This window comes from Psammomys obesus, unplaced genomic scaffold (genome assembly GCF_907164565.1).
Source record: "Psammomys obesus unplaced genomic scaffold, mPsaObe1.curated_primary_1811, whole genome shotgun sequence".
Classification (NCBI taxonomy): domain Eukaryota; kingdom Metazoa; phylum Chordata; class Mammalia; order Rodentia; family Muridae; genus Psammomys; species Psammomys obesus.
The window spans coordinates 4059834-4081383 of NW_026596443.1; the positions used below are offsets into that span (position 1 = coordinate 4059834).

Consider the following 21550-nt stretch of genomic DNA (forward strand, 5'->3'; position numbering starts at 1 on the left):
AAGATCGATGCTTTAGCTCTCCGAGTCCTGGGGGCATCTGGCCCCACACCAGGTAAATTGCAAAAGGAACAAGAGGAAGTGGTTTTGAGGTCAGGCATGTGGACTTGTGTAGACATGGGCTCTGAGACACTCGACCTCCACCTTTTAGATACTTCTTCCCACCTTTTAGATGTCCCATGTCCTTGGTGTCTATTTTGTTTTGATTCATCCAATCCTGGATCCAAAGCCCTCATCAGCCTGTCTCCCAAAGGGCCTGACACTCTCTTGGCTAAGGACAATATAACACTGAATTTCTACAGTGTTGTGATTTCCCAGTAATCACATGAAGTAGTTCTGGGACTGAATCTATAAATTGCTTGCAAACATATGTACATAAGGACGCCAGAACGAAGGCCATACTGTGTGGCATTCTGCATTGTGGCATGGTTGCATAGGGACAGCAACAACCAGGCATGCAACACGAAGGGATGACTCTTACCCACGTGTTGTTAAGCTAAAGCTGGAACAGAACAGGACTGAGCATTGGCACCCTGCACAGGAAGTTTAAAACGACAAAAATTAAAATATAGCATTAGAAGTCAAGGTAGTGCCATGTTCTCCTCGGGGTGGGGTAGAAACGAGAGGGGCACGAGGAAGGCTTGCAGGCCGATCCTGTACAATTTCTTGGTCCGGTATTGTTCATTTTGAAGAGGGTCAGAGCTGTGTCCATTTTAAATTGTATGATTTTGATTTTGTATTTTAGTGAAAGCATGAAGGTGACATTTACTGATTTGACAATTTGATCTGCTTTTTGCAGCCAGTACAAGTTTGTAGGTCCCAGAGCATTTCTAGAAGCCCCAGCCTAGACCATCTAATAGCGTGGGTCATGGAGAGCCACAGCCCTGTCCTGAGTGGCACTGGACACTCTTCCTGTCCATTACCAAACACCATGATATCCCACGATACTATACTGGAAGCTGATTAGTCATCATTCCTCCAGGATAGGGAAAGCTCCCTTCCAGGGATTTCCTTAGCATCTCCCCTTTTTAAGCTAGCAGCCCTGGTTCCAACAGGTGACCATGACTCTCAGCCCAAACCATGCCTGGGGTCATCCATTTGTGTTCACTACTATCCAGCAGCTGACATGAAATCCATGCAGCACAGGCATTCTGGAAACATAAACTCCTAAGTTCCCCACCCCTCTTGAAAGTCTCTTTTGTACGGGACTCTGCCAGGATGGATGAGGTTTGTGCTCAAAATGACTTTTCCACTTGTGACCTGGTGACGTTAGTCCCATTTGCTCCCCCCTAAGCCCCACCTGTTTGTAAATTGGGACAGCAGTCCCAGCATCCTGGAGCATGATGTACCAGTGGAACACGTATCTATGCATGCCCTTGGTGACATTTTCAGTCCTTGCCTGTTACATCGTCAGAAAGAGGAGACATCAGAGAGAAGGCCCCTCATCTTTTAGTGGTACCCCAAATAATACAAAGCTTGAAACGTCTCAAAGAAACACTAGCAATTTATTGATTTCCTATATTTCGACAAAGCAAATACATGGTGTATCATACAAGGAAACTGGGCCTGTCCAGCACAAGGTTCTCATACAACACAGAGCAAGAAGAGCGAGGGCTGGAGGGAGATTCCCAGACAGTGCAGCAAGCCCAAAAGTCAAGGAAGACACAGGTCCCGTGTCCTTTCTCATCTGGCCCTAAATTGTAACTTGTTTTAAGCATGGAAGTTAGAGGCAAATTTGATTTAAAATATGAAGATAGGTCTGGGAAACATAAAGTCTAGCCAGTCCCTTACTCCCTACTTCTAGGAATGCATTCATAAGTCCCCTTGATTGTCCCCTTCCTGAATGACAGGCATGAGCTGGGCCCAGCCCACCTGGCTAGCTTGAGATCATGGAGAAAGTAATAGGCTCTGAACACCACCCCCTTCCCAGCCTAACACAGTCCTCATTTCCTACAGCCCAGGGCCTATAACAGTTTCACTTGTTGACTCGAATGTTCTGCATGAGTCTCTCAAACTTACTAAGCGGACAGCTCCTAAAGCCCAGGACCCAGGTATCCTTTCTCCCTAGGAGGACACACACTGCATGGGGGCAATGTGGAAGGTTTTATTTACTGATGTGCTTTAAGTGCTTCCTTTGAATCCTGCCTGAACAGAATAGTGAGCCAATGAACAGATCATTTTGGATCCCAGTGACCGGCAAAGGAGATGAAAAGAAGCCTATCCAAGGACAGTGTGATGCGTTAGCATCCCATGGGTGGTATCAGAGGAGAGGTGAGGCAGGAGGCAGGTTCCAACATGAGCCAAACAGGGAAGTATGTTGCAGACTCAGAGTGCCAGGGCATGCTGGGCTAGGTGGTTTAGGACACCTCTCAGGGCCAAGGTCCTCATGAATCCGACCTCCTTCCTCAGTGAACAGATCTTTTACTAGGCAACCCTGCACCACAGGAGAGTTTTTCAGTCTTACTGCAGTGTTAAGAAGAGATGTGGGTCAGAGAGCATTCTATGTTCGCCTTGAGAGAGGTGCGGCCCCGATCACTCTTGCCTACCCAGCGCTAACCATACCAGCGGGGAGGTGCTAGCCTAGACATAAGTGGCCCTGGGAAAGGCTCAGCTCCGCCCCACCCTGCCAGCTGTCCTAGGGGGCCTTAACACAGACAGACCCACTCATGGGGTTCTCAGATGTTCTTTTGCAGTACTGTCTGCAGCACCATGTCTATGGTCCTGGGGTTGGTTCTCTCCACTGCTGATAGGCCTCTTTGTTTCACAGTGACAGAGCAGACAGGACAGCTAGGGTTCAGGGAGAAAGAGGGCTGGCTGATGTCCTGACAAGACACTTCTTTTTCCTGGTTCATCTAGCCAAACTCCCTTTCCTTTGGCCTCTGGGACCCCCCCCTCAAAAACTCCCTCACCTGACACACAGCAGGCTAGGCCTGAGGCACATTGCAGATAATTTCCAGTTCTCTCTCCCCCAACCCTCTAGCCCCCATTCTGTGAGAAGCCTGAGCAGGCAGGTGTCCAGTGCCCACCCGTTCCTGCCCCATCCCCCAGGGAAGATGAGCACATGTAACCATCCCAGAGTTCTGGTTTCAGGCACTATTCAGACTTTCTCCTAAAATGGCTGCTTGCAGGCTCTCAGAAATCTGGGGCTCTGCTGGCTGAAGCCTTCATGTGGGTGCTGAGCCCCAAGAACGATAAGCCAGCCTTTCTGCTCTGATTCCCCAGCTAAGCAAGTGACACCATCTTAAGTCCTTTGGAGCTTCTCTCTGCCTCCTAAGAGGGAATGTTAGCCCCATCCTTGGCTACTGTCTCTTTTTCTGCCATCTCAGAAGTGGCAGAGAAAGGCTGCCGAGCTCTCTGTGCCTTCATTGGCAAGGACCCCTGCCTGGATACACTTTACTTTCGGTTAGCCAAAAAGCATGTGTGTCTCTCGTCTCTAAAGGGAGACATGGAGAGTCCCCCGTGCTGCCTGTGAGCTGCAAAGAATCAGCACACCTAACCTGTTTCAGTTGTTCGTTATGTTGGTTATGGCATTCACGCATTCATTCTCTCTCTCTCTCTCTCTCTCTCTCTCTCTCTCTCTCATACAGGCACACCCATACACTTACATTATACACATATATATATATACTGTTTCTCAGAGAAGAAAGTATTGACATCAGATGTAAGCCCCTTTAACTCAAGAAAGCTCCCCCCCCCCCCGCCCAACCTCCCCAACCCTCTAGCCTTCCAGTTACCCTAAGGAAAAAAAAAGAATCAAAAATTTTTTCCATCATCCACAGCTTTCAGTTTGCTCTTGGTTGCATCTGAACGTCTCCAAATACTGTGCAGAATGGAACAAGTAACCCATCCTCAAGGTCCCAGGTCTTCTCAGCTGGGTCATGTCTTTCTAGAAAGAGACATTGTCAGGTTAGGGTATAGTGAAAGCTGGGCATGGCAGCGTATATTTGTAATACCAGTTATTTGGCTAAGACAATAGGATCACACATTTAAGGCCAACCTCGGCTACAGAGCAAGTCCAAGGCTAGCCTGGAGACTTAGGAAGATCATTTCTCAAGATAAACAAATGAGGGTTGGGACTAGAAGTCAGTGATAGAGTATTTGCCCAAAATGTGTGAGGCTGTAGGTTCAATCCCCAGCAACCACAACACACAGTTAACATGTAGTGAGACATTGCCAATCCAGAAAGCCTGGCCTGTGCTGCAGATGGCTTCCTCCTTACACCTTCCTAGAGGTGTCTGCTTCAGCATTCACCTGTGGTTCTTGGCTTATCTGCATGAGAAACCCTTTTAAATATACATTTTCCTGCACCCCACTTAAGGGCTATCCACTCAAAATTGTCAAGATGGGAGACCAGAATGCACAGCAAGCATCCTGGTTGATTCTAGTGAATGTTCAGCTTGCAGAACATTGACAAGGTATTGGATTTGAGGATCATCAGCTGGAAACAAAGCTTGTCCACACTAGGCATGTGCAGAGTGAGAATGGGTTTTAGGAAGGATGGGGGGTTAGAGAGGTGGCTTAGTGGTGAAGAGCATTTGCTTCTTCCAGAGCACTGGGGTTAGATTCTCAGCACCCACGCAGTGGCCCACAATTGTTTGTAACTCCAGTTCCAGAGTATACAATGTCCTCTTCTGGCCTCTTTGGGCACCTGGCACACATATGGTGCACAGATATGTAGACAAGGTGCCCATACACATAAAAGAGTAAAAAAGAGTTTAAAAAGTAAATAATAAAAGCAAGCTAAAGCTCACCACACCAAGAATGACACTGTGTAATGCCTATCTTATACAACCTGCTTGTGAGTGGTGCCACCTGGCTATGGAGCGGGCAACCTAGTCAGTCATCCTCAGTCGTTCTACAGACCTCTGGCCCTTCCAGTGTTAACAAAACGTTACATATCCCCAACGTCCTGTGTTGGGACAACCCATGTTTTCAGAGCTAGGAGTCTCCATGGCTGTCCTCCCCGTTAGTCAGAGCTCAGCTGCCTGTCCTGCCAAATGATGCCTCTCCACAGAGCTCGCAGGCCTAGCTTCTGAGTGGCTGCCGTGGTGGTCCTGGAGGCATCCCTTGCCACAGGGCAGGCTGATTCTCACCTGCAAGTTGGACTTGCTTGGATAGTCTCTTCTTAGAACCGGGAGGTGAAGTTCCTGAGGCTGTTGGCCCCAGCTATGTTTCCCATCATGTTCCTATCAAAACCTTGCTGCGAGGGGAGAAACAGACATGATTCATCATAGGAGAGGCACAGTGGGGCCTGATGCCTGGTCAGGAGCCACTTTTTGGTAACATCCTTGGGTTTATCTAGACTCTGGATATACCAGTGTGCTCTGACCACTATGTACATATGCCCAAGCTACGAAGGATCTGGTTTTAAAACATGATGTTATGAACATCAATGCATTAGTGAATTGCACTTGCAATTCTTCTTGCACATTTGAGCTTTTTACTTGTGTTTGCAGAAATCAAGCAAGGAATGAGAGTTCTTTATTTTTGAGAAAGGGTCTCATGTAGTCCTTTCTACATAGCTGAGTGTCCTGTCTAGTTGTATATCAACTTGACACATGCCAGAGTCATCTGAAAGGAGGGAACCTCAACTGAGAAACTGCCTCCATAAGATCTGGCTGTAAGGCATTTTCTTAATTAGTGATTGATGGCGGAGGGCCCAGCCCATTGTGGGTGGTATCATTCCTGGGTTGGTGGTTCTGGACTCTCAGCAGGCTGAGCAAGCCATTGGGAGCAAACCAGTAAATATTTTTGAAGCTCCTACCTTTGCCTCCCAAAAACAAGGGTTATAGGTGTGTGCCACCACACCTGGCTTTTCTGGGTCTCAGGCAGTGAGGACAGGTCTAGCGGTCCTCCAGTGCCAAAGGCACAAAGGCAAACTCTCGAGTTGAAATTAAAGTGGTTTTGTAACTGTGCCCTGAAACCTTCCAGAATATACTATGTTCCCAAATGGCTGGTGTTCCCTTTGTTCTTCCTCCTTGTCACCTTGCTCTAAGCCAGCAATTCTCAACTTGTGAGTCACAAACCTTTCAGCAAACCTCTATCTCCAAACATATTTACATTACAACTCATAACAGTAGCAAAATTACGTTATGAAGTAGCAATGAAAATAATTTTATGGTGGGGGGTCACCGCAGCATGAGGGATTGTATTAAAGGGCCACTGCTTTAGGAAGACTGAGAATCACTGGTCTAAGCCGTCTCATACTGGTCTCTCACATTCCCTCCCCCTCTCCCTCCTCCCGCAGCTGCAAGGCACCTGTGGTAGCTCTTCTGGCCAGAGCCCTGCTCACACTCACTGCTACTCAAGTCTGCTCAAACTCTCCTCTGGAAGAGTCAGCCTCGCCTTGCTCTGTGGGGTGCACAAATCTTTCACTCTCTTCCCAACCTGCTGGGGCTTTAATGCAGGCCAAGTGCGGGCAGGGTCTTGTCAGTAATGCTGCTGGTATACTCTCTTACCTGCCTGAGGACACTCTGCAGCTCCTTGCTGGCCCACATGTCAGATAGGAGTAGCCGGGCAGCCTCTGCAGCCTTAGGTGAAGCACTGTACAAGTGGGGAGTGGGTTTGTGAGATGAGAATCCTCATGACACAGGAACACCCCTTCCCTTGACACCCCCTCTTTAGGGTCCAGAGATTCAGGGAGGCCCTGAGTGCATGAAAGAGGAGCTCTAATAGGGACAATGAGACCAAGCCATTGCACAGTGGGCACATTTCACTCCCCTGCCCATCTGGAGACATCCTGGAGGCTAGTTCCCCAGAGAGAACCCTACTAAGTTGGGGGACATGGGATGGGACACTTTGTCATAACTGAACCTTACTCTTCTATGCCTCCTCTGATTTTCTGACATCCCAGTGTCCTGCATGTCGCCCAGTCTGCCCCCTCTATGCATTCCTAGGGCCTGGAGGATGAAGAGTGGTCCTTCAGCATCTGGCTTCTAGGACTTCTCCTTCATCCTATCCCTTTCCTCCCCTGGGGCATTTGCATCTTCTGCCTGCTGAGGGAGGGGAGGCAGCTCCTCCTCTGCCCACCTGTTGCGACACAGGTTGAAGACATTGTTGAGCATACTGCTGGAGAAGTACTGCTTGGCCATCTGAGGCTGCGAGGTCATCAGGTTCCTCACAGTGTAACAGGCTGAGGACAAGATATCTTCGGAGTTGCTGGTGTTGCCGGTGTGGCTGGTGAGGAGCCTGGTTACCTCTGGGAACACCTGGTTTCCTAGAGAGAAAGGAGTTGAGGAGTGGGGTCAGGATTGCTATGGAGTGGCGGAGGGGTTCTGTCAAAGGCCTCAGTACTCATGGTCCTCAGGTGGCCCCTCAAGAACCCATAGGGACTCCAATCCAGATGGATTTATGTAGACTCACCCATGAGGTAAAGATTCTCTCTTACTTCCACATCCCTCTTGGCAACTTCCCCTCAGAATACCTGCACTGCACTATGGAATAGTTTGATGATGACCTTCTAGGAGGCTCTGTGTATCCTGTGAGGATGGAAGGGAGGACGGGTACTCTTACCCATAATTCTGTGCAGCATTGGGTGACGAGACATGTTGCTCAGCAGAGAGGCCCCGGACCGCACCACATCCGAATTGCCAGATTGCAGGAGGCGGGCAATTTGTGGCAAGCCCTTTTCCTTCAGCCCAATTAACTGGCTCATACCACTGGACATCTAAGAAAGAAGACCCAGGGAGGAGCTGGTCTGTGGCCTCCAGGCACCACAGTGGCAGATAATCCCAAGCAAAGAGAAAGACAAAACAACAGTAACAACAACAACAAAAGCCTTTTCTGTTTCACCCTAAAGCTGCAAGGAGGCAAAACTGCTGCTCAGGCCTAAGTGACTATGGCAGAACCAAGCTTCATCTGCCCTTGCATGTTTCCCATGATCGGTGGGGTCAATCTGAAACTCAGGTGGGCAGGCAGAGGAAGCATCTTTTCTGTCCCTCATGGTGACCCAAGACTGCTGTCTAGTCTAGTGGTGTCCCATCCTCACTCCCTGCCTCAGCTCCTGTATCTCAGACACCTCTCTCAGCATCTGTTTATATAAAACCGTACGGCCAAGGGCAAGGGATGATTAGAGAAGGTCTGGTTATCTTCTTTACACTCTCCAACCTCTGCGGATCCAATCCACATTTATTGAGGGCTTGCCATGGCCACGAAGGATCAGAAAGGGTCTGGGTCCATACGGAGGGAGAATTGGGATCCCTTCCTTGCAAGTAAGCTGGCTCATCTGGGTCTCAAACCATCATCTTGGTATGACCCACTCTAGGCCAGCTTGGGGTTTTTGGGAACCCCAAGTTATTTTGACCCTCAGGATGCCCATGTCTACTGCTGCCCAAGTCTCCTTTGTCCCAGGTATACCTGAGGAACAACAGCTGGATATCCACCAAATAGCCTTTGGCTTTACCCTGTACCATTGTGTCTTTAAGCTTCAAGGCTGATTCCATCACAGCTTTCTCTGAATCTGCCATTCCTCAAACTCTAGCTGTCTAGTTCATCAAATGGGGATTTCTCTTGCCAAACACACTCCTCATCCCTGTCCTCACTGCATGCAGAGCCCAAGCAGCTAGCACCATAGGGCAAGAGATTACAGTGTGGGCATTGCCCAGGAGTTCTCAGAGAGCGGAGGTGGGTTTGCCCCCATCACTGATCTGGTGACCAGCCCAAGGCCCAACATGCTCACATCTGCAGCTCAAAGATTACTCAGAGCCAGATGTGTTTGAAAGACTCAGCCAGGGAAAAGATAGACTGGTGGGAAATGCAGAGAATAGGCTGCAGAAAGGGGAGAGCGGGCTCCTCACCAGCCCCTTGCTGGCTGTCAGGTTCTGCAGGGCCCCAGCACAGGCCTCCAGGGTAGCATCTTTCTTGCTCTTGCCCATGAGGTTCAGGTAGGTGCGGATGGCATCTGAGTGGTACAGCCAGCTGCTGCCCTTGGGGTTGGTCTCTTCCTCGGGAAGGGGGCAGTCATAGTTATTGTTCTGCAAAGAGACGCATGTCAGTGAGGAGATGACGATATCACACACCCAAGCATTCTGCCTCTCCCCCAATTTCACATTGTGGGTTCTGTTTGGAAGGATGGGAGAAGACTGCTCCTGTACCCCTTTCCTCTGTACATCCCAGAACTCCCCCCACCCCGTGAAGAAATGGACCACAGTTCTCTAGATGGTCTCTGGGCAGCATCTCAGGAAGTGTGCCCCAGGGCAGCTTCACCGCCAAGCCTCCAATTGTGTAAGGCCATACTAGCGCAAGCTGCTGAGAATTTTAGCTACGTTGGGATCTCCAAGCTAGCCTGGAGCCTGGCTGCTACATCCTGCCTCCCACCGACAGCATCTTTCTTAGGAGGTGTTGGAAACCCTTGGCCAAGATGGTAAGAATTCTATTGTTTCCCCAGTGTCCAGAGATGATGGAAAAACAAGAACAATTTCCCACTGTATAGTAAGAGGAATGGAGCCCACAGAAAGGGGCCTAGAGCTTTTGTCCTTGGGTGGTCTGGCCCTCGCCCCAGCTCCAGAACTGTGGTGTGCTTCTAAGAACAAGGCTTTGACACGGTCTCTCCTCTAGGGTTGTTTTCTGGCTCCAGGAGAAGAGGGCTGTGAGGGTGGAGACCTGGTGGGTGTGCCCTGGCTCGGCAGTAGACACTACTCACCATCATCTTGTCCCCCCTGTTGCTGAAGCAGCCGGTGGAGGACTTCTCGGTGTAGGCATTGCGGGCATTGTACTCCAGCTGGCGGTAGCGGGTAGGCACCTCGGCGTCCAGGCGGTACGAGAGGTTATGCAGGATACACATGCAGTTCTCCACAGACTGGGGGCAACAGCAGAGAGCACCTGAGTTCTGTCCCAACAGACTTATGGGCCTGCCACCTCCCCTGAGTATTCAGAATGGCCTGCACCACTGTCAGTCTGGAAAGCTCTCACAAGTGCTCCCTGGGAACTGGACATGTTCCTGCCTCTGTCACTTGCTGGCCTCCCCTTTATGGACCTCAGTCTCCTCAGCTGTAAAATGGACTTTCCTCATCTCTCTTGGCTAGTGAGGCAGATTATGCATTAGGCCCTCAGTTCTACACTCACAGAATCAACCAACTAAAATTGGTTGGAAATTATTTTTTAAAAGGTATTCCTGAACACTTACAGATTTGTCTTGGCATTATTAGTAACTATTCATTTGGCAATTGTATTGTACCAGGTTTCATGAAAAACTTACGGGTGATTGAAAGTACACAAAGAAGTGTGTCTAGGTTATATGCAAATACCGTTCACTTTACAGAAGGGCTCGAGTCTGTGGATTTGGGTGTGTGTGAGAATTTGGAACAATGTCTGTGGTTACTGAGGGACAATTGCACATGAAAAGTACAAATCATGGGGCCTTGCACATAGCACACATAGAAAACAGTGGTGACCATTTCCATGGCTACAGACCACGTGTGAGGCAGAAAATCAAAAATATCTTCTCTAGTCCCAGTTCCTCCTGGGTTTAAAAGCCTCTGGTCACCTTTCCTGTCCCCTCTTCCCATGGTTACCCCCCAGCCTCCCACACTGAAGATGCTATGTGCATACCAGCAATGAGAAGGGACTCAGGATTTCACAGCTGCCTTTGGGTCCACAGCTGCATTTGCTTTTGGTGAACCTCTAGGCTAGGGCTGGGGGTGGCAGGATTACCGTCTGAGGAGCACTTGGTCCCTGTTGGCGTCAGGGTGACTTCTATTGCTTAGGGTTGTCTGGGTAATGGAGATGTATACAAAGCAGGAAGAAAAGCACGTTGTCTTGCAGCTAAATGACAAGGCTGTTCTTAGAGGCCTCGTTATCACTTCCAGTGAAGGAAGCAGGAGATAGAAATCTCTGTTCCTTGACCTCCCTGATATCCTGGGTGTAGGGACTAGACCTCCGTGTACTCCGTTGTGGTGGAAGTATCCCAGACCCTGGTTATCTTTTCTCCACGAACTGCCTTTCCGTCTGTGCATGCTGCTGCATCCAGAAGTCTAGGGAAGGCAGCTGATGGCTTCCCAATAGTGTTTCTGGAGGTACTGGCAGGCGTTTCATCTTGGAAAGTACAGTGGGGCCTGGGAACACTTTCGAGGACGCAGTGCTATAATACCAGTGTGGCCTTCAGAGCCCAAGCAGGGAGCACTTGCGTGTTCCAGATGCCCCCTCCCCACTGTCCCCGCCTTTGCCTGTGTCCTGTCACTGAGACAGAGTCCACAAGCACTTGGAAAGTGTAACCCTGGCTCATAGGTCCTGGGGGAGAAATGCCAGGACCAAGAGAATCCCTGACTTAAGCGTGTGGCCCTAGGCTTTACAGCTATGGGAAGACATGACAGGTTTGGGAATAGAGGTATCACCAGGGGCCTGCACCCTCACCTTGTCATCACAGCGGCTGGCAGCCACGCAGTTCTGGACATAGGCCATGAGAGAGTCAATGAGCCCAGAGTAGTTCCGCATAGTCTGGCGGCCAGCATCAGCTGAGCTCAGGTTCCTGGGGGAGAGAATCGTCGAGGAGGAGGGTGAAGGAAAGGCAGAGTGGGGATGTGCAGGGAAGAATGGCAGAAAGCACAGGGCAGAATTTGAAAGTTGTGGCAGGAAGAAGAGGGAAGGAGAGAAAAATAAATGAAGAAAAGAAGAGAAGAAAAGAATCATTCAGCCAGATCTGCCTGGCCCTGGCTGAAGGAGGTCTCTTTCGAACTCAGTTTTCACCATCGGTTCTGTCCTCTGTCACAAGAGTCAATGTACCTGGCAGCCCCGTTGTCACCCTCTATTGGCCACTTGGGGGACAGGTGTTGAAAGCTGCTGTTTACTGTTGTTTTGTGGGAGCAAAGCAGGTCTGAGAGAGGTGCTGAACCAAAACTAAGGAGGGTTGGTAACCTGGGGTCCAGATGTAGTTACCTCTTATAAAGGTTGTTTCACTTTCAAGCACTGTGGGTCCTCCTGCCCTAGGTTGTGTGTATGGTATGTGTAAAGGATGTGTGTATGTGTGTGTGTGTGTGTGTGTGTGTGTGTGTGCTGTCACACCCAGCAGTCATGTGGCCCCATAAAGCCCTTAATTACCCTGGCTTTTCATCTACCCAGCCTCTTTGCTCTCTAGAGGCTGTGGCTGGAGGCTGGCTGGAAGAGGGGCAAGCTGAAACACAAAGCATTTACCAACTGCCCAGGGAGTTCTCTGGAGCTCTGGGGGACAAACTCCATTACGGCTAAGTGAGACCCTAAAGGGGAACTAGCTTTCTGGTTTCCATACTCCACGCTGGCAGCCACCCGGAAGCTCTGAGAACAGGCACATCCAGATCCCACCAGGTCTTTGCCACACCCTGCTGTGGAACTCAAACAACTTTGGGCAAAGCGGCACCATCTCCGTGCCAGTGAACAAGGCGAGTGGTTTCAGCACCAGGCGGGAGGTGACTCATGAGGAGCCAGTCAGTAGACTTTTGTACAAGAGAACGCTCTTCAAGACAGCACAAGAATACATTTTTCTCAGGGTGGAGGAGGGGACTTAGCTGAACCAGTTTGGGTATTCAGAAGCAGGCTTTTCCCCTTTCAAATTCCCAGTGATGACCTCTGGACCCTCTCAGGAGGTTAAAAGGCACAGCCAGACCCAGAGACATTGGTAATACTTGACCCTTTGTCCCGGAGCCAGCCCACAAAAAGCAGTGCCAAAATGAGTGTGTGTTCTCTGCTCTGGCTGAACGCTGGCTGAAGTGGAGGCTGACCGCGGAGTGGCCCTAGTAGAATCACCTGATGTGCCCTCTTCTCTCACCTCAAGCAGCCTGTGGCATTGAAGAAGACCTCTGGGTCCACCACTTCCCGGGACATGTTGCTGTTGCCGTCACACCAGCCAGAGAAGGGAATGATGACCCTGTCAGCCAGGACAGGCAGGGCATCGGCCACCAGCTCCTCCTTCAGCTCATCGGTGGACGACAGGTTCCAGAGTAGACCTGGGCACAGTTATGGTCATCTCAACATGGCAGCCTCTGAAAACCTAGTGGCCGGGGGTGACTAGGGGGGCTCTAGCTAATGGCTACCTTCCAGGCAGGCCTGGCCCAGCTCCCTCCAGATCCCATTCTCAGTGTCCCTGTAGACTACAGGTTCTTTGAGGTCTGGGGCTATCTCAGAGTTCTCAGCCTAGGTAAAAATTATGTGCGTGAAAGGTTCCTAAAATATTGATCAGTTTAAACCGTGCATTTTGGAACTTACAACCGAGTAACGCTCTCTGTTTTCCAACTGAAAAAAAAAAATACATGGGAAGTATCAACCACAGAAGTGGGTCTAGAATTTTATTTTGTTTTGTTTTTTGAGACAGGGTCTCTCTGTGCAGCCTTGGCTGTCCTGGAACTTGCTCTGTAGACCAGACAGGCCTCAAACTCAGAGATCTGCCTGCCTCTGTCTTCTGGGTACTGGGATTAAAGGCATGTGTGGGACCACTTCGCTGGGTCTAGAATTCTTTTTTTTTTTTTTTTTTTTTTAATCAATTGTTACTCTGAACATTCTTATCTTCCCGGTCCAATTCAAGGTCTTCATGCTGGCTTTTGTCCTGTACCCTACCTTGAGTGCTTCACATACTTGTGAACACAGGGTGAGACCATCGTTTAAGATTTACCAACCCTTGCTCTATTGGCTCTGCTCCGCTCCCATCTCTTGCAAATCAGTCCCTGCTACATAAGGCTCCTTCTCTTGCACCCAGCCTTGAGGCTGGCCTCTGAAGAGTGTATACCACCCCAGGTTCACCTGGATGCCACTACTCTAGTTGAAGCCGGTGCCATCTGGCTCCTGAATTTTAGCCCAGTGAAATGTACACATCTGTGCCTTGGCCTAGCCTAGAAGGACAGGTCAGAGACACACCCTGCCACCTTGCCCAGTCCCCATCCTGGTTTCCCTTCTGCAATAACCTACCAGTCAACTGTTTCTGGATCTCCGTGCTCCCGCTTCTCCTCAGGAGGCTGACAGCCTCACGGATCCCGTTCTGCCTCCTGGTCTCCAGCTTATTAGTGGTGCTCCGGAACACCAGGTTGCGCAGGGCCCCGGCAGCAGCCTGCTGAACATTCTGATTGGGGCTGCGGAGGAGGTCCACCAGCTTGCAGATGCCTCCCAGTTGATAGACCTGCCGCGAGAGTTGCCATACTGACTGCTTAAAGGAAAGGAGGCTGAGACAATTGTTTTCAAAAAATTCATCAGTTCAGAAGCACACCAGTCAACCGCAACAAATAAAGAGCAATGAGATGGTGGTAACTGACCAAGATAAGAAGCCCAAAGACCTGAATTCAGAGCCTAGCTCCTCATATCCTGCTTGGAGCTCTTAGCAAGTCCCTCTTCTGTCTGGAGCCATGCTTTTTGTTTTGTTTTGTTTTGTTTTTCCTTCTGGAGCACTGTGAAAGCCAGATGAGAAGATGTGTCTCCATGCACTTCAGAATTTTTAAGTTGAATCGGACACACAAAAAGTGCCATAGAAATTCTCTTGTGGTAGAAATGTTGATGGAAACTACCCCAAGCTCCTAGAAAGACATCTAGCTGTACTATGCGTAGGTATTTTCCTAGCTGTCTAACAGACAACTGTGGGAAGCATAAATGAGCCCTGTTTTCACCGGGGGAAAGGGCTAGCATCCTTTAGTAGAATCTGAGGAAGGGGATTTCGGTGAAACTCATCACTGTCATTGGGCCATGAGCCTCTTCCATGGCTGTCGTAGAACACAATCCTTCTAGTGTAATAGCCTTCATTATCACCACTGCAGCAGCTACAGCTGCTTTAGGGACCCTCAAATTGTGTTTGCTGAGGGCTGAGGTGATGGTCCAATGAGTATAAGCGTTTGCCGAAAATCCTGACGGGCTGAGTTCAATCTCAGTAGGAGAGAACTGAATCCTTTTAGTTGTCCTCTGACCATTGCATACACACACACACACACACACACACACACACACACACACACACACACGCACACAAGTAGTAAAAAATATTTTTTAAAGAAAAATATTGGGCGTGTTACTAGGAGGAAGGAAGGGATGGAATCATTAGATTTTTGCCTGAGATTCCAGCCACTCCTTCCCACAACTCCCTCCCAGAGATATATAATTCTTCCCAAGGTGTGCAAGGTCCTATGGTCTCAGGTCGTGGAGGTGATAGAGTATACAGAGTGTGAAAGGTTAGATGAAGAGTCAGGGGAGGGACTCCATCCGTACATCTTTGCTGGGAAGAGACTTGCTTTCGGGCTCCTATGCTCCTGTGAGTCAGCATTCAGGCTTTGTAAACAAGCCCAATTAACTCACTGATATGTCAGCTTGTATCTTTGATGGGATCAGTGTCCTGGTCTGCCATTGGTACACTATCTGGGGGGAATAGCTGTTTGTTTATATCTCTCTGGGGAAAGTTCACACAGCAACGGCCAGTGGGGGAACTACACCTGTCAGGAGGGCATTACTCTGCAGGTTAAGATGAGGCTCTGATCTTGCAGTGCGAGGAATACTCTGTACCACAGTGACTGGGAGCAGTGGGAAGGAACCAACTGTGCATGCTTCCACTCAGCTCCAAATGTGGGGTCAGGTCACACTCAGGGCCAACCAGCTAGAGAGGTGAATGGCCTGTTACCTGTTGCTTGGCAGATTCATCTTGGAAGCAGGTATGCTGGATGTAATAGGCCCCAATGGCCTGGTACTTCTCATCCTGGGAGCTCAGGTACTGCACAGCCTTGGGGATGGTCAGCCCACTGCACTCAATGTCCTCACTGCAGATCCTGGGAGAACAGGGTGCACAGTGTATTACAGGTGAGCATGGGAACCCCAGTGAGCAGACTCTAAATTCTTCTTTGTACACTCAAATACAACAGCCTCCATCTACCCTCCAGGAAAGCAGAAAAAGGCGATCAGGCTGTCTTGGAGAGCATCTTATGAATGGCTCCCTACAAGGAAGGAAAATGACTGTGTGCTGGGTTTCCGTCTCTTCCCTGTCAGGGGTTAAAGTCAAAGCAGGACAGTTACCTTCATACTGTACACAAACTTGTCCCTACTTCCTGAGATGAAACTCCCCTCTATTCTGCCATTGTGTTTGTGGTCTGGTTCCGGGAAAGTGAAAGAAAGTGGCCTGTTTATTCCATTTCTCCTTCCCTTCCTCCCCAAGTCCACCTAGCTTCATGTTTGTTTGTTTTTTGTTCCTTTTTGTTTTCTCAGCACAGGGTTTCTATGTGTAACGGAGCCCTGCTGTTCTGGAACTTGCTCTGTGAACCAGTCTGGCCTCACTCCACAGAGACCCTCCTGCCTCTGCTTCCAGGGTGCTGGGATTAAATGTGTGCACCACCACCGCCTGGCTTCCAGCCACGTTCTTCACGCAACACGCACACACACACACACACACACACACACACACACACACACACACACACCTCATCTCCATAGTCACCATATTCACCTGTGTAAGGATCACTTTCATGGAGCTAGTGCCTAGAGAGATACTTCACCCAACATATTACAGCCTTTAACTAGGTCCTAAAATCTTGTCCACTACATTGTTCTCCAGCTCAGATACCATCCACAGCTTCTCCATACTTCAGGTTCAAATTCTGATAGCTTAGACAGACACTGAAGGGTATGTGTTAGGTTGCGCCACTGCAAATGGCTATTAGTTCAGTGTTTTAACTGAATGTTTGGCTCTACTGCAACCTCTGGCACATTCTCTAGCCTCTGGCAAGAGTCTGTTGGTTGGAGCATGGCATCTTTAGTTCCAGGCACGAAGGCCTAGTTCAGGCCTGCTGACTAGGAAGCCTTTCCGAGGAAGCCTTTCCAAGGAAGGGAATCCTTGTCTGGGAACTCCCAGAGCAACCATGGTGTACAGCCATAGACAGTCTTTCCACCGGAGTGTATCTTCCTTCTGAACAGAGAGAAAAGGCCAGGCCCCAGAGGGCAGAGACAGACCCTCTGGTGTTCCCAGCACCTACATTGGAATCCTCTTTTCATTTGTCTTGGACTGATACTTAGCCATAGCTGGTGCTCAAAAGTAGCCATAGTTTCAGCTAGGGCAATCTAACTTCAATTCTGAAAAATATCACTCAAGGAGTAGAGTTTTCTGGTCGTGGGCTGGTCGCACACCTGCCCTCTGTTGAGAAGCCATTGCTGCCTTTATCAGTTAAATGTCCCTTCTGCATGGCTTGTCACTCAATCTTAGGCCTCCAGCTGGGGACAGGTGGTACCATGATTAGCCTCCAAAAGAGAGGGGTTTTAGAGTCCCTTCACAGCTTATTCTAAATGTATCTTATGTACTTCAAGCTGGACCCTGCTTTCTTTCAGAACAGTCTGGGGCCAGAAGGAAAGAGTACGGCATAGAGAACCAGCTGTATGACTTTGGGCCAGCCTGCTGCCATCTCAGGGCTTGGTTTACTCCTCACCAGGCTCTGCCTGGAAAGGGCGCTGAATAGGAAGAGCACAATAGTCCTCAGTTACTAAGAGTGTGTCCCAGAATCTGGGCTGTGTCAGCATGGCTGTGCCTCCTGTGCTTGCCCCACATAGCCTGCATGGAGGAGATGCTCCCTAAATACCTGCCGAATAGGTGAATAGCTGTCAGTAGGTGATAAGGGACAGCTGGAAGGTTCATGGTGCTTTGAGCCTTGAAAGGTAAGTTCAATGTTACTGTGGCCCCAAGGTGTCCTATGCCTATGGGTCTCTACAGGAGAGCGCTTCCTTCGCAGTGGTGTGTGTGTGTGTGTGTGTGTGTGTGTGTGTGTGTGTGTATGTGAGAGAGAGAGAGAGAGAGAGAGAGAGAGAGAGAGAGAGAGAGCCTAGAAAGCTTGTTGGAACAGACATTGCTAGGACCTCCAGGTGTCTCTAAGACTCTGTAGGGCCCAAGAATGAATATTTAGTTAAAAAATTATGTTATTATTTTATATGTTTGGGTTTTCTGCCTGCATGGATGTTTGTGTACTACTTGAATAACTGGAGGCCAGAAAAGGGTGTTGGCTCTCCTGGAACTGGAGTCACAGACGGTTGTGAGCCACCAATGCGGGTGCTGAGAATTAAACCTGGGTCTTCTGGAAAAGTAGCCAGTGCTCTTCACTTTTGAGCCATCTCTTCAGCCCTGAGAACAAGCATTTATAACATTGCTGTTGATGTTTTTGATCAGAGAGACACAGTGTGGCAGCCATTAGCCTGCTAATCTTCTTTCCTTTGCCTCCTTTGGTGCATAGCTCAGGACCTGTATCCACAATGTCTGGGCTCTGTGGCCTTTTCACTCTGAGTACTCCCTAGGTCAGTGGCCCAGACCAGAGACTCCTTAAGGTGGCAGCAGTGAAGTCAGAACACAGGCTGAGCCTCTCCCCTCCCCCTTGGGAGCCCCTTGTAGAGCAGGCCAGGCTAGAAGATTGCCTCCCTGCTGGCCCCATCACAACCCTGCAACACTCACTTGGAACTGGCCCTTGAGTGGCCAAAGGACAGGTCCTTGTTGCAGGAGATAGGCGGGACATACACTGAATCTTGCTTGGAGGTGCAGGAGGGCGGCCGCACGGGGCACTTCTTGACGGCCTTCTGCCCGCTGCAGGTGCTGTAAAAGCTGTACCGGTTCTGCGTGGTCTTGTGGCCCTTGCTGCCCAGTGTGCCCTTGCGCAGTGTGCCCCTCGGGTCACAGTAGAGGTCAGGCTCACTGCGGCTCGCCTTAATTTTCTGCATGAAGCAGATGTCACTGCCGGCTCCAGTGGTAGCACAGCTGCCTCGGGGATACTGCCGGCTCCAGTTCTCCATCTGGCTGTAGGAGCTGAAGCGACGGTTGTCAGGCTCCCGCTTCAGGGTCCCATTGTAGATCTAGACAGGAAAAGGGTGAGAGGTGTAGTTGAGCTCTTGACTAGGATCCTGGATCTAACAACATTACAGTGTTCAGAGGATCTGGAAATACTTGCAGAGAAAGGAACCTTGAACATTATCTGCTTGCTATATTATTTTTCCAAATGCAGGTCATGGTCCGCTGTGGAGTATGAGGTTATTTTAGCAGATATGCTCACCCTTATTAAAAGTATAGAATAAAGAAATATGCTGGAAAACTTACAATACAGAGTGCAACACAATAGACACAATCTGTTTTGTGCTATGGTGAATAAATTCTGAGTTGCAATGAAAAATTTACATTTTCTTATAAATTAAAAAAAATTATAAATTAAAAAAATTTTATAAATTAAAAAAATACAAAGTCTAGGATGGGAGCTGCAAGCCAGAGAGGAGGGGTCCTTCAATAGTCACTCGGCTATTGAAGCCGAGCACCTATGGGCTTTTGTCTCAAGCCCTTGCCTTGTCACTCCGGCTCACACACACACACACACACACACACACACACACACACACACACACACAGCAGCTTCTGATACAGCCAGATGGCGTCAGCACTTGCACACGTTTGGAAATGTCTACTCTGTAGAGCTGCTAGCTAGCTAGGTGCTGGGCACACAGAGGTGGTACAGGACCCAGGCTGGGTGCAGGCTGTGTCGTCAGGCTGGCTTCGAGAGAAGCAGGGCAGAAACTTGTCCAAAGGGAAACCATATCATGAACAATGAGGTGCCCCTAATGGTCTTGTAAGCCCAACATGGAATTTATTTCTTTGGGAGGAGCCTGCAAAGACAGAGGCTTCAGTGGGAATCAGCTCTGGTACTGAACTGTCCACAGAAGACTTTCCCAGACTCGAAAACTGGCGGGTCTGTCCTGTTAGAACTTGTTCTCAGACTACAGAACAACATTGAACCTGATAAAACCTCTCCGTACAGGTGCTGACTTGGGACCCACCTTTGCTGGGATGAGTGAGGGCCAAGTCCAGCCCAGAGGCTACCCACCCAACCCTCAGCAAGGGAGGAAGTGGAGAAAGAGAGAAAAGAGAAGATGGATGTAAACTGTGTGTCTGCAGGGGAGGCTGTTAATGACCAGCAACTCCCGGCTACACTGGATCTAGCCACACAGAACTAAGGAGGGGCCCATTATTCCTGTTCCCCGAAAGAATGGGTGTGAAGCTAACATTTGGAAGTGGTGTCCAAACTCAGGAAGCCACAGACTGTTAACCTTGCTGTTGGCAGGTACACTGCCTTCACCCATACCAAGCGGGCATAATTTTCTTCACCAAACTGGGTCAAACCACCCTGCCACACAGCGAGCTGGTCTGTGCAAGTTGGGAGAGACACAAACAATGGCAAGGCAGAGGCTGAGAGGAGCTGGCAGGGTTCTTGGCATTTGGAGATGAACCTGACTCTTTGATGATTATATGAAAAATGTAAAGAGGCTTCCACCATGTCAGGCAGTGACCATATTTTGCCTCCTTCTCCCGGGAAGGAAGGCGGCAGACAGCACTCTGGAGGGAATGCAGAACACTTCCCACGGCAGGCTGGGCTTCCGAGGGAGAGGGAGAAGCAACAGGAGCTCCCTTGTTCTCGGTAGGTGACACACCTGGACATCATCTCAGACACCTGATGAGGAGTGCATATGTGCGGCTGGCCCAGGCCCAGCAAAGACGCCATCCTGCTGATTAAGCCTGAGAGAGGTTCTAGGCACGGCAATCTGTGCTGGGAAAAGGAGCAGCAGGCGGCTCTGGCAAGTCTCAGCGAGGTGGGCTGCCCTCGGGGAATGGGGAAGGACCCCCCCACAACAGCCACACCCCAGTAGTGTCATCCATTTTTGGGAGCCGCACCCCAGCTTTTAAAGTCATAGTGCTGGACTGTATGACTAGGATAGCTGGAGATGGCTCTCCCATCTCTATTGCCTTCTGCTGCTACTTTTCACAAGTAGGAGAACAATTCAGCTGGCCCCTGGTGTCTCCTAGCTCTACACATGCCTGGGTACTCTCCAAGGCTCAGATAAAGCCTGCTGCCTCTAGCCCTCCCTGCCCTGAGCCAGCTGTGGCTGCAGCCTCTAAGGCTGAATTGCCAAATTGGATTCTTAGGAATCCAAACTCTTCCCTCAAGCATAACCAGATGAGGACTTATGCATGAGAAGGAGATGTGGTAGTCACAGCACAGACCGGAGTTAGACTTGGTTTTGCCATTTGCCTTCTCAGGTGCAACCTTAGGCAAAGGACTTCCACCCAGTATGTCTGAGTTTCTCCAGCTGTATAACCGAGATCCTAATTGTTTATGACATAGAGGGTCATTAGAGCTCATTAGACTAATGTTTGTAAATTAGAACTGGACATGACACAAGTACTCGGACCACCTGCATCCCTCTGACTCCATCACTGGCTGCCTTTAGGAGCTGGCCGAGAGTGTACACACATGCATGTATATACTCCAGGGACTCTCCTGTCTCTGCTTCCCTGATGCTGGGATTACATGCACATGCCATCACGCCACAGCTTTATACGTGGGTACTGGGGATTCACATGCAGATCCTTGTGCTGGCATGACAATAAAGTTACTGACTGAGCTATTTCCCTAGTCCCCTCTGCTCTCACTGCCTAGCCCAGCCTGCTGACTCAACAGTCAGTTCTGCTCCTAGGAAGTTGAGTTTCTAGTCTGGAATGTTTTGATTCATGGACTATCCCAGCTGAGGTTTGAGTTTCCCAAGAAAGCATGGGATAGCTCAACATGGTGTGTGTGTGTGTGTGTGTGTGTGTGTGTGTGTGTGTGTGTGTGTG

General features: G+C 49.6%; 1 protein-coding gene across 2 annotated transcripts in view; it reads right to left on the reverse strand.

The window, feature by feature from the left end:
- Positions 1 to 3688: 3688 nt before the first annotated feature.
- Pkp1 (plakophilin 1) overlaps positions 3689 to 21550 on the reverse strand; it is a 43056-nt gene continuing 25194 nt past the window's right edge. Inside the window, exons 3-14 of one of the 2 annotated variants that reach the window (XM_055598241.1) lie at positions 18353 to 18747; positions 15554 to 15698; positions 13867 to 14074; positions 12734 to 12911; positions 11347 to 11461; positions 9638 to 9793; positions 8793 to 8969; positions 7510 to 7663; positions 7027 to 7213; positions 6456 to 6540; positions 5091 to 5197; positions 3689 to 3879 (exon numbers count right to left, since the gene is read on the reverse strand). In XM_055598241.1, the coding sequence (XP_055454216.1) occupies positions 5123 to 5197; positions 6456 to 6540; positions 7027 to 7213; positions 7510 to 7663; positions 8793 to 8969; positions 9638 to 9793; positions 11347 to 11461; positions 12734 to 12911; positions 13867 to 14074; positions 15554 to 15698; positions 18353 to 18747 (1875 nt within the window). In that variant the 3' untranslated portion in view covers positions 3689 to 3879; positions 5091 to 5122. Of the gene's footprint in view, positions 3884 to 5090; positions 5198 to 6455; positions 6541 to 7026; positions 7214 to 7509; positions 7664 to 8792; positions 8970 to 9637; positions 9794 to 11346; positions 11462 to 12733; positions 12912 to 13866; positions 14075 to 15553; positions 15699 to 18352; positions 18748 to 21550 lie in introns of both variants that reach the window. The other variant, XM_055598240.1, reaches the window with a different exon arrangement.